The 12834-nt window shown below is 32.7% G+C and overlaps 1 protein-coding gene across 1 annotated transcript; it reads left to right on the forward strand.

The window, feature by feature from the left end:
* Positions 1-10363: 10363 nt before the first annotated feature.
* LOC121797175 (TORTIFOLIA1-like protein 4) lies at positions 10364-12705 on the forward strand. Its single transcript, XM_042195915.1, has 4 exons — positions 10364-11208; positions 11294-11381; positions 11699-12054; positions 12143-12705. Exons 1-4 carry the CDS (start codon positions 10414-10416, stop codon positions 12446-12448), a joined length of 1545 nt encoding a protein of 514 aa, XP_042051849.1. The 5' UTR covers positions 10364-10413; the 3' UTR covers positions 12449-12705.
* Positions 12706-12834: the final 129 nt, after the last annotated feature.

A 12834-nucleotide genomic window follows, 5' to 3' on the forward strand; every position in this document is an offset into this window, starting at 1 on the left:
AGAATGAGTGTGCAAAAATGTCCTTTAGGCTTTTGGGGACGTTTTTTTGTCTGAAAATGTGGTCAAAAAGTGAAAAAAGCATCTGAAACGAGTAAGTGGTATAGTCCGGAGACCGTAAAATGCAAATGATATTTTACGAAGTATAGAGATCGTAAATGTTCGTCGCTGAAAGTATGGAGCCTAAAAATATAATTCATTCTTAATTTTAATATACTCCATTAGCAATTTTAAGCTAGGTGTGTCATAAGACTCATAACATCTAACATGTTTGAGCACTTACCAAAAAACATTCAACTTTTGGGCAGTGAAATATTAGGCGGTTAAATTATTTTAGTAATACGTTACTGAAATGCTACAATCTGTAATATGAATACTATAATCATTCTATAAAAGTTGTAACAACAATATAGTAGTATTATTTTTCTTGTTTAGCATATAATTGATATTAGAAATACATGAACCATGTTCTTCAACCGAAAGAGAATATTGCAATCTCTCTCTTTGTTGTTTAGGGTAGTTTAATTGTCCAGTAATTTTTTTTTCGAGTTCACAGTTAATTATAGGCGTGTATATGAAATAGAGTATTGGTGGTTTGGGTAAATTTGATAAGTTTTGATTCTTTTACTTCTATGAATTTATATATTTATACTATAAATATTTTCACTTTTTTTTATTTTTTTACATCAAAATATCATATTCATTATTATTACTTATTATTAGTACTCCCTCCGTCCCATAATAGGAGTCACATTCAGTATGAGCACGAGTTTTAAGAAATATAAAGAATGATGTGTTGGAAAAGTTAGTGGAATATGAAATCTACATTTTAATACTTAATTTTATAATAGAATATGAGTGAAATGAGTTAGTGAAATGTATGACCTACCTATCATTTATGATAAAAGTGAAATGTAACTCTTATTGTGAGACGGACTAAAATGGTAAAATGTTACTCTCGTTGTAGGACGGACGGAGCATTATTTGAAAATGAGTACGGTGGTTAAGTTCTGAATTACCCTACCCCTTCGTTTATAGTAGTAGAAGTACTCTGTAGGTTCAAGTTGGGCCAGGAAAACATAAGGCCCAATATTTTCTCGAGGTGGTATTAATGAAGCCCTTATTACGCAACACACGGCAGCTTCCTCGCGAATGATTATTTAAAAGAGAAAAGTTAACCGTTATAGATTTTTATGGACTGAAGTCAAAGGCGAAACAATGCGTGGCCCAAAAAAGTGCATCTAATGGGTTGAGCCGAGTTGGGCTTCTCAATATATATAATATTGCCTATTAGATTTTAAATAGAATAATTTGATTCATATTTTACTTACTATATAGTCTCCTATTTAATATATAATAAATAACAATAAGAAAAACAATTTCTAACACAAATTCCTACAACAAAATCGATTCTTCTTCTCTAATAAGAAAACTCAGAACTCGCAACACGTCTCTTTTTTTGCCGAAGAAATAATCGAATAAATAATGTTTGTCTATGAGAATTGCTATCTACTCTTTCTAATGAATAAAATGGAGACTACTAATATAATCATCCTTTTAATGAGTTTCTTCACAGTCTCTCGAGTTACTTTCTGTAATAGTCATAATCTAGTTTTTTGTTATTTGGTGGGTTAGTATTTAGTAAGTAAATCTTGTTTTAATTTAAAAATAAAATTGAGAAGGAAAAACACAACTAGCTTAACGGCGTAATTAACGTTTTTGCTATTGGGCTTTTATTATGCAACAAGGCCTACATATATTTCGGGCCACGTTTATTCTATTCTAAGCTCTCATTCTGATCCATTAATAGGTTGTATCCAATCAAACTAAGCACTGTGAATAACAGAACAAGTTAAGAGTAACTCTAAAATAAGTAATGTGCAAAATATTTTATGTATTTGTTATTAATTTTTTTCATTCTCAATTTTTAGCTTTCATCTTGTAAATGATAGTTAATTACTCAATCCTTAATTTAGGGTCCAAATAAAATGCAGAGTACCATGGGACGGAGGGAATACTAGTAATCAAACAAAATATGAGTCATTTTCTTGTCCATACAAAATCCTAGCCTTACATATTTCATTAATGCAAACCTAAAATCGAGTACACGAACCAATGTGAAATCAAAATATGAGACTTTTAAAGCGATAGAGCATGAACCCTAAATAGAAAAAAGAGGACAAAGGTCCAAGAAATCGGCCAATGTAGTTATGTCATAAACAAAAGAGATAAGAACAAAAGGGACATAACATACAAACTGATTGGAGGTAATGAGATGTCACGTGAAGATGTGGGAGAGACAATGTGATAATAGGGATGTGTCGGATACATAAACCTTTTATATGTATATGTCTTGTTTCTTCGTTTACTCATAAATCAATGTATATATATGCATGTGCTAGTGTCGAAATTCCATGAACTTGTATTCATAAATCATAATGATTCCATCTATTCTTATTGGATTATAGTCCACCTACTGTTGTTTTATTTATTTTAGTTTCAGGATAGTCTCACTAACTAATCTTTCGTTAATTTGGAGACATATTGAAAACTGGAATAACTGCTTCAATCTCGTATTATTTTAAATTTTAATAACACTGTTTATTTTGTTGTGCATGTATATATAGATCTCGTAAGACATATTGTCATTGGTTGGAAATCTGGATATTACGTTTTATTTTTTTATTTTAAGTTTTTTTAAAAAAAAAAAATCAATCTTCAATGAAAATTCTTTCAGATTATCTATAAAATTTATAATAAAGAATTGATATAAACAAAGAAATTATGAAATTAAAATATTTCATTGTCTTGGCTGGATTGACATACTAAATATTTTTAGTCATTAATGAATTCTTTTGATATTTTCTTGTTTCATATAGCTAGCTATGTTTAGCTTCAGCACTTTATATCGATTAAATACACAAATTAAACTACTCAAATGAAAGCATGCCAAGTTATATATACTACGTCCGTCCTATGCTCCTCAGCACTTTTTTTCGACATGTCTCAATTACATGTACTATTTTTTATTTTAAATAAGAATTAGGATATTTAATTTAGATATTAGAATTAATTAAGTATTACCTTATTAACTATTTTCTTATTATACTTAAAATATTAATTTAATTATATTAATTACTCGATTCTTAATTAACAATCTAAAAATAAAAGTGGGAGTAGTATGACACCGGGGGAATATATAATTTACATAGCAAATATTTCCCCACTGTACTGTACGACCGTATGAGATATACTATGAAGAAAGTTCTCTCTCTCTCTCTCTCTCAAATTAAATAATTAATCATTGGAAACACTCTGTCACATATCATTCATAGTAGTTGCAAATTTGCAATGCAAACATTCCTCTGAAATCAGATTGAAATATGTAGATGTTCCTTAAATCCAGCTGTAACCAAATCACGAGACTAGTTGTGACTGATTGATCATGTACTGTCTAAATCCAACATTATATCATCTGTTGAAAGGCTTAAAATCCAAGGGAATTAATTTCTTCAAATTAAATTGCATGTAGTTAATTATTAGCATATAGAATAGCAACCTCATCATAAAATTCCATAGATGATATTCCACCAAATATATTGACTATAATTTATTCATTACTGGTACATTATGCGACATGAAATGCAATTATAGTGGCTGTTGAAGTTGTTGCAAACATAATAATAGAGATTAAATGCTAATTAGTTCAATTGCAATAGTTAAATAATCTCCAATCAAAATAAAACACTGTACGAGCGTCTTATCATGGTTTGCCGTTCATCGATTATTTGATTTATCAGTAATTAATAATTATGAATTAAGGAAAAATTATACTATGAAAGGAGATTAAAAGAACAAAAAAAAATCATAGGTACTAAGTACTTCTTTAATAAAAAAAAAATACTTGAAAGAGGGAGATAGAAAGGAAATACTCTAGTGGGATTTAAAGTGAGAAAAGACAATGTATGTATATAGTGGTCGGATTTTTTGCATATTACTATAGCCATATACTATCAACTAGGCAACTACATAGAGCTTTAATAATTAAAAATATTAAAGGGCGTCGCAATGTTCTAATTAATATTTTAATATTATACTTGTCTATTATTAATAGTATAAAAGTGCTTGTGCGCTTTATGGATTTAATATAACTGTGAAAATGATCTATATGGATGAAGAGTGTGAAAATATTAGTACGTAATTTATGTGCATATCATATAGGCTATATAAATATGTATATGGATAACATAACATCGAATTCTTCTCACTCGATTGTGAAAAAGGGCCATTTTTTTACAAATAAAAAATTGTCAAAATATAAAAGGCAACTGCAAGTTAGGTGAAAAACATATCACTCGACTTAAATTAGATATGCAAAAGTTCCTTATTGAATCACTTTCTCTGGTACATTTTAGAAACTCTGATTTCCCAATCTTGGAGGGCATTAAAGGGAAATGCAAAATTCCCCTGATTTAGAAAGAGGATTGTGACACTTCATTTCAGAATCCATGTGAATCTTTTGTATTTATGTTCAAATTAGTTGTCGTGGTTTCATATTTTTCTCTGTTTTTATATGAGAATTATTTGTCACAATTAATCATATGACAAACATTAATTTGTTTAGAGTTGCTTGTATTTTAACTCTTTTTTCCTTTAAGGGAACATGGGAGGGGGAGACTTATCAATTAAATTATAAATTATTCCACATGTTGTTTGTATTGTTTGGTAAACTATATATCAAACCGAAACTTGATTTAAAAAAAATTGATTTGGTGTCATTCTTGTTTCTCTTTTTCTTTTTTTTGAAATCATGGTAAGTTTCCTTTTCATATAGTATTAATGATGCTTTATCAATTAACACTTGGTAATAATTTAATTAAAATTGGCCATTTCATAGCAACAATTGAATAAAAGGTATGCACTTTTGATCCATTGCAATTCAGTCAAATTTTTCATTAATAACTCCACTTTTTGATTTGTAGTAATATTAATCTCTATGAACATTCCTAACACTAAGCTCATGTCGATCAAATCAACAATTTAGTTACAGGGATAAATTTTTCTGAAAAAATATGAGATGCTAAAATTTATATAATCAAATGATGGAAGCACAATTGAAATGTTTCAAAGATTAATCTAAAAATTAGTCAAAAGTGGCAATTTACTTGACATTCAATCCGACTAATTACCCTATGTGGGACAAGCTGATTTCATATAATTTCCTAAAGTCTTGTGCAATCATATCATAATTAAATTATAAAGCTTGGGAATCTTCATTACCACTATGCAAGCTAAAACAGATAATCCTCACATATATAAAAAGCTAATCATTATTTTTCTCCCATTAAAAATAAACCATAGCTTCTTCTTAGTTGATAACCAACAGCAATTTTCTAACTTTTAGAGGACAGCTGCTGATTTGGCCAAATATATTTCTATCATTCTTCTAGTTTAGTTGCCAGAACGATACTATGTGTGTGTGCTTAATCAGGAAAAATGATCCAGTGAGAATTCTAAATATTGATCAGAAAATATAATTATTTCAACTCCTTAATTATAAAAATCTTCGGTGGATTTTTCCCAATATTCTAATATAATTCTAACAAAAAAAATAATTTTCGCTTGATTCCTATCATACCATTTAGTTATAATTATTCTGCCTTTTTTTTTGAAGGAGACCTAAGCCATTACAGCTTGGCAGCTTACCAGATGTATTATTGTGGAGTGCTGACGCTTAATCCAAAACTATAATATTAAATTAAGTACTATTAATTAAAGGGGAAAGTGAATAAATAAAATAAATGAGGATCAGCAGCTTCTGTTATTCCACATTTCTATTTGCTGGCTTTGTCCTTATTCATCGAATAATTTATCTAACTTTTTAATTATTTTTTTAAATAAGTATTGCGAAGCAAAAAAGTACTAATAAAGGTTTTATAGTCAAGAATAAATACTGGATTTAGGTGACCTTACAGGCTTACACCTAACTACTACTCCATAATAGTATGATAATACTAGTACTATACTATTTATCTGTAATGTGTATATGTATACCATCGGCCTTAATTCACAGTACGAGAACTTTATAGATATAAACATAAATTTAATGACAGCGAGAAGAAAAGATTAATCAAATATAAATTTGAAAAGATTAAGTAAATATAAACATGATTTAAAATCCTTATAAGTTAATTGACTGGCGTGATATGTAAGATAAACTGTAACAAAAATATAAAATCGTATGTAATTATTTTTTTCTTGAGGTAGGAAACGATGACTTTTGAAGTCTAAATTTTAATATTCCACGTTAGGACATGATATAATGATTTTAGAAGAGGACAAGTTTGAAACAAAAGGCATGTGTTTCAGCACTTCATGTTTGGACACTTTAAAAGTTGATTCAATGATCCTAGTTATATATCAAGTAAACTTTGGTATTACTGTTGTAATTAGTGGAACATCTCAATGTGCCTATCAAAAGAACCGAAAATTTGCTTCATAACCTGATTTGGTGTTCCATTTGCCAACTTTGATAAGAAGATGTGAATTTGCATGTTCTACATTGTGACATAGTCGATTTAGTATGTTCAAAATAAACTGGTGTTTCGTTTGCAAGCTTCGATAAGAAGATGTGAATTTGCATGTTCTACGTCGTCATGACGTGATCGATTTAGGATATTCAAAACAAGTTAGTGTTCCAAAGTATATGCCTATATGGTACAATTGTGAGATGGAAAAGAAGAGACTATTTTGGCGCCTTAATACGTGGGCTACAAGATGGTGTATGAATTTCTCTTTTCTCGTCGTATGACAAGTTTCTTTACTTTAATAGTATTAGAATATAATTAGAGTAAGCCATATCTTGCAAGTGTATGGTGCTAGTGGTCAAAAGTAAAAAATATGGCACATCTTTTATAGTAGTTGTATTGATAAATCTATGCTAGCTCACTAACTAGGTTGAGTCAAAAGTAAACAATATTACACATCCTTTGTAGTAGTTGCATGAGTTGTCACAATTTTTTAGTAGTACAACATATATGTCTCATACAGTTAAATTTATCATTTATAGTTTTATACCACTCAAATAAAATTTATCATTTATAGTTTTATACCACTCAAATATTTTTATTTTCAAAAGGATAATAATTCTTAGAATCGTCACAATCTAAATTGTAAATGATCAAACTTAGTACTCAATTCTTTTGGTTCCATAACCTAAATTCATTAAAGCCGGCAAATGTTACTACTAGTATATAAACTAGAAAAACATGCATCCCAATAAAAATCGGTGCATATTTAATTGAGTAAATCACCATGAAATAGACCTGACATACAATCTCCAATATGGAAATGAAAATTCCTACCCCTCCCCCAACCTAGCAAGTAATAGGTTATACTTTAATGTGTAAATACGTTACAACTTTTGAAAGTAAATTAAAATGTACAAATAATTGATAATTGTAATGCCCAAAAAGAAAATTTGACATCTTGTAGTACACCCTATTGTGTCATGTGGCAGCTCAATCTAATCTTTTAACTTCACCCTAGAATTAATAAATACACTTATTAATTCACGATGATGGAATCCCCAACAAAAGTTCAATGAATTGCCTTCTGCACTCTCACGTGATTTTCTGCATTTTCAGAGTTAAAATTCTTGATATCAAATGTCACTCCCATATCTAATTCACATGCCCTGCATTGAGTATACTTCTCTTTTCTGTTGCCATAATTAAATAATCGGTCATGTACCAAAGACTTATTCAAAGTTTAACCTATACTGGTACGTATATAGTTCAGTGTGATTAATTAATTACATTATTACTAACTAACTGTTTTCTTAAATAAATTAAGTTATATTCAATCACGTACGAGTGGTGCAATCAATATACCTAAGTACAGTATTCATCAAAAACCAAAGGAAAGAATATTAGAAAGTTGATTTATGTATTCGAAATCAAAGTTTAGTTTGATGATTAAGATTAAGTCCTCACACCAACTTGACATATTCTTCAAAATCATATAGGTTTAAACAATGAATATCCAAATAATTTCCTACCATTTTAATAGTCTCTTCTTTCCAATAAATCTCATATTTTAAACTAGTAAATATATTAAATGCGCGAGCCTGGAGCAACTAATTAGTTGCTCCGGGCATTATATGCAAACAAAGAAGCGATAAAATAAATGATCAATAATATTCAAATATGACACATACTTCGTACTGTGTTTAATAGGAGTATATGTTTTCTAACACTAAGTAGAAGTGGACTTATATTAAGAAGCCACCTATTTCAAATAATTTGAGACGTAAAAAAATATGGAGTAGTACATTTACTAAATTATGAAGAATTTTTCTTCAATAACATGCACAATTGTTGTCATATCCTCTGAAGTTATAAGTAAAATTGACCACCATGTGACGAAATTCTCTCATTTAAAATAAAATATGTTATCTATAGGGGCTCCAATCATGTTACACAGGATGGCAATTTGATGGAATTTTGTCGTTTTTCTCTATTTCATGATTTAATTTGAGCATAAATTACTCAAAATAATTACTGATCAATAATTAACAGCAATCATAAATGGAGTATATTCGAAATCAATGCCTACTATACAATACTCTCTCCGTTTCTTCATAGTTGAGGCGAAACTTTTCGGCACGGAGTTTTAGAAAGTAATGTTGGGTATGTTAAATAAATAGATAAAAAAGTGAGAGAAATGAAAAGGTAGAGAGAATAAAGTATAAAATGAATAAAGTAAGAACGAGAAAAAAGTTACCATATATGAAAATGACTCAACTATGAAGGAACTTTCCGAAATGGAAAAATGACTCAACTATAAAGGAACGGATGGAGTATTATTTTTTTATCGCTTAAATATATCCATCGTCAATCAGGGACTTTCTCAAGATTTGCGAGAAAATTTATCATTATTTGCAAAATATATTAAATATTTATAGTTTGTTAGCAATATGCTGTCAATTGTCAGAAATTCAGTGTAGAGACCAGTGAAGTATTTAGACAGATTACCTAATTGATTTGGATTATTAAAAAATTAGAAAATTCGATCCAAAGTGTTGCCTTTCACGTTTCAATGGCCAATCTTTTTAAATCCATGTTTTGGAATCTTAGCAAATGTGACGCACACAACTTTGGTTTGATGCATAACTTCGACATGATAGTTGATCGCATATGGCAATGAACTTGAGACAAATTTACGACAGTAAAAGTAAGGAGTATCAAAAAGCTTCAACAAAAAAAATTCTAAAAAATCTACCGTCCTAAAGTTCGTATATATATATATATATTTCATTTGCAATAAAATACTATAACAAATTTATAGCAAAATCAACAATGCGCATGACATGTACTCTAAATAAAATAAATGTCACTATTTTTTAGTTGAACAAAACCAATACTTAAATTATACTCCGGCAATTTATTTTTAGGAGAAAAAATATTTTTGAGGAAGTCTCGTTTATTTTTATGAGGAGAAAATGTCACAGTGCCCGGCAATTGCACCACCAGCAAATTATTTTGAGGAAGTCTTATTTAATCTTTTTTATAGTCTGCAGTCTGCACCAAACCAAACTGATCTCATCAGTCTTCCCATATTTATTTTTGGTCCCAATCATCACGCAAGCAACACAACTAGTGCACGAAAATTTTCAGCATTAAATTTGTTTTCATATTTAATTATTGGAAAAGGAATTTATGGCAGTCCAAGTTTCCATTTTCCAATGCAACTAGCTTGTTTTGTTTCTCTCCATTCACAAGTCCCATCAGAAATCAGAAATCAGAAATCAGAATTCACAAGAGACAATCGATACAAGTTATACAATTATATACATTCAGTTATCCGTCATTACATAATTAATATAGTTAAATACTGATGAATAAATTTTGTTGAAATTGACACTGATAAAATAAATAAATATAGTTAAATACTAGTACTATGTTAGTACTACTTACCACGCATACTGAAAAGCAAAATTTTACACAGATGAATAAATTTCAGTGGGCGAAAATGTTACGCTCTCACTAAAAAAAGTTGATAAAACCAAATGTTATGGTTTTAAATCTCATAAATGTTATGCTCTCAAAAGAAAGAAATTGATAAAATTATGATTTTAAAGCTCAGAGTACTACATTGTTAAACATAAAATATAGCAAAATATATAAGTATTTGAATGAAATAAAATACTACTCCATACTCCAAGTAGTAAAACAGAATGTAAGTTAGGAGTGTAACAGAATTTGCATGAGAGTAAGCAAAAAGTTTACTTAACAATAAAATAAATCCCGAAATTACGACGCACGTTGAGTTGTCAACATATCTAGTATAAAAACCCAAGAAACCATCCCACTCCCTCCACCACTCCATCCACCACCTCCTCCGCCGCCGTGGGCAATGGCGATCACAAAGCCATCCTCCGGCGACCTCAAATCACGCGTCAACACCTGCATCGACAAGCTCTCTGACCGAGACACGCTCTCCATGGCCTCCAACGAGCTCGAATCCATCGCCCGCACCCTCCCAAACGACGCCTTCGCCCCTTTCCTAAACTGCCTCTCCGCCACCGACTCCTCCGAGAAGTCCCCCGTCCGCCGCCAGTGCGTCCGCCTCATCAGCGTCCTCTCCGCCGCCCACGGCGACGCCCTCTCCCCGCACGTCTCCAAGATGATCTCCGCCGTCCTCCGCCGCCTCCGCGACCCCGACTCCGCCGTCCGCGCCGCCTGCGTCGAAGCCGTCTCTTCCATCTCCGCGCACGTCACCTCGCCGCCGCTGTTCGCCGCGATCCTGAAGCCTCTGGCTGAAGCTCTCTTCCACGAGCAGGACTCCAAGGCGCAGATCGGGGCCGCGCTCTGCCTCGCCGCGGCGGTGGAGGCGGCGCCGGATCCCGACTCGGCGGAGATGAGGAGGCTGCTGCCTAGGGTTTTGAAATTAGCCAGGAGAGATGGTTGCAAAGCGAAGCCGGCTCTGCTCGCATTGGTAGGTTGCATCGTTAGCACCGATTGCGTTAAGAGTAAGAGTTTGTTCATATCTACCGTTTCCACGGCGGTTGATTTCCTGAGCAGCGACGATTGGGCTGCGAGAAAGGAAGCAGCGGAGGTTTTGGAGAAGGCGGCGATGGCTGACTGCAATTTGTCGCTGCAATTTAAGGCTTCTTGCTTAGCTGCTTTAGAGAACAGGAGATTCGACAAGGTAATCAGTCATTTTCCTTCATCTTTTTCAATGATTAAGCGACAAAAATGTGTATTGACTGTTTTTTACACCTTTTAATTTACAGGTAAAGCTTGTTAGGGAAAAGATGAACAGAGCATTGGAGATATGGAAAGATCTTCCCGAGCAATCCGAAGCCCTCTCCTCGCCGAATGGTATTATTAGCAAAGTACTACTTTTTTTGTTTATTGGCTAAAAAATTATCATAATCAGCATCGCCGGCGAATTTTCTCAAATTATTTTATGTTATTTTCGTATGCAATTTGCCCTAATTAATGCAATAAACACAATTTAGGAGATACTAACCGTTATAATTGGGAGACTCATTAGATCACTCTCAATTGATAGTTAAAGATATGCAAAAAGGCGCATTGTTAATTAAGCAAATTCAGTTGATAATTAGCCCTTGTTTGATTAAAGAGTGCTAAGACTGTAAAAATGATGAATGTTGATGTTTTGCATTGTTTGTCAGTTCAATCAGATACTAGCAGTGCTGGTTACTACTCCCCTAGCTCAGAAACTCCTCAACTGAGAAAAATGCATCCACCGAGGTCGCCTGCGTCTAGTTGCTCGTCGTCAACCAGCAGCAGCAGGAGGAGCACTCTGGGAAATGAGGACGCCAAACCTCGCATTCCCACTGCCAGTAACAAGTTCAATGTAAAGAAGGACACCCGTGCTCGGGTGGTTCCCTGCGACAGTTCAGACAATATCAAAGATGACTTTGAGAGCGAGAACGAGAACGAGTTCGAGTTCGAGGACATGTCTCTGATCCGCAGGCAGCTGCAGCAGATAGAAAGCCAGCAATCGAATTTGTTCAGCCTCCTTCAGGTATAGCTAGTCTCTCTTGAAAATGGTTTCTACTACATTATGCTGTGCTGTGTTGTATTGTATTGAGATTGATCTGTTGTTGCTTCAGAGGTATATTGGGAGCTCTCAGAAGGGCATGAGCTCGTTGGAGAAGCGAGTGGATGGGTTGGAGAAGGTGCTGGGCGTGATGTCGGAGGATTTTGCTCTCCCAACACGAAGGATCTCAACGACAAGTGAGGAGTTGGGGAACGCTTGCTGTATGATCCCAGGAAGGGAGTTTCTTAGTCCCAAGTTTTGGAGGAGAGGAGAGTCTGTTAATTTGAAGTTGGAATCCTCTTTCAGCAGCAGTCATGGAAATGGAATTATGCTCAAAGATGCTAAGATTATTACGAGGCTTGATAGTCCAAGAAAGTGAAGTGATAGATATTCTTTTGTTTTAGGTCGAGCTAGAATGGCTGCTGCTGTAAATATACGGATTTTTCTGTAGCAAAAAGAGATGAGGCCAAGGAAAAGGTTCTATCTTCAGTTGCTCTGCTGTTTCTTGGTTTATTCATCTTTGTCTTGTTGAGAATTTGGTTGGTTTAAGCCTTATTTTGAAGGCCCTTTACAACTTTTGATGAATGGAATGTATAGAATAGAATCGAATGATAGTATGCACCATTGAAACAAAAATCAATCTTCAACTGGCTACAATTATCCGTACTATTAAAACAAGTGGCATTCAAGTCCAATAGTCATACTAAAGAATCTAAGATAACCCAACGCATAACAATTTGACCAAAATTTAAATAAATTTTGGCT

This window comes from Salvia splendens, chromosome 3 (genome assembly GCF_004379255.2).
Source record: "Salvia splendens isolate huo1 chromosome 3, SspV2, whole genome shotgun sequence".
In the NCBI taxonomy this organism is placed as follows: Eukaryota; Viridiplantae; Streptophyta; class Magnoliopsida; order Lamiales; family Lamiaceae; genus Salvia; species Salvia splendens.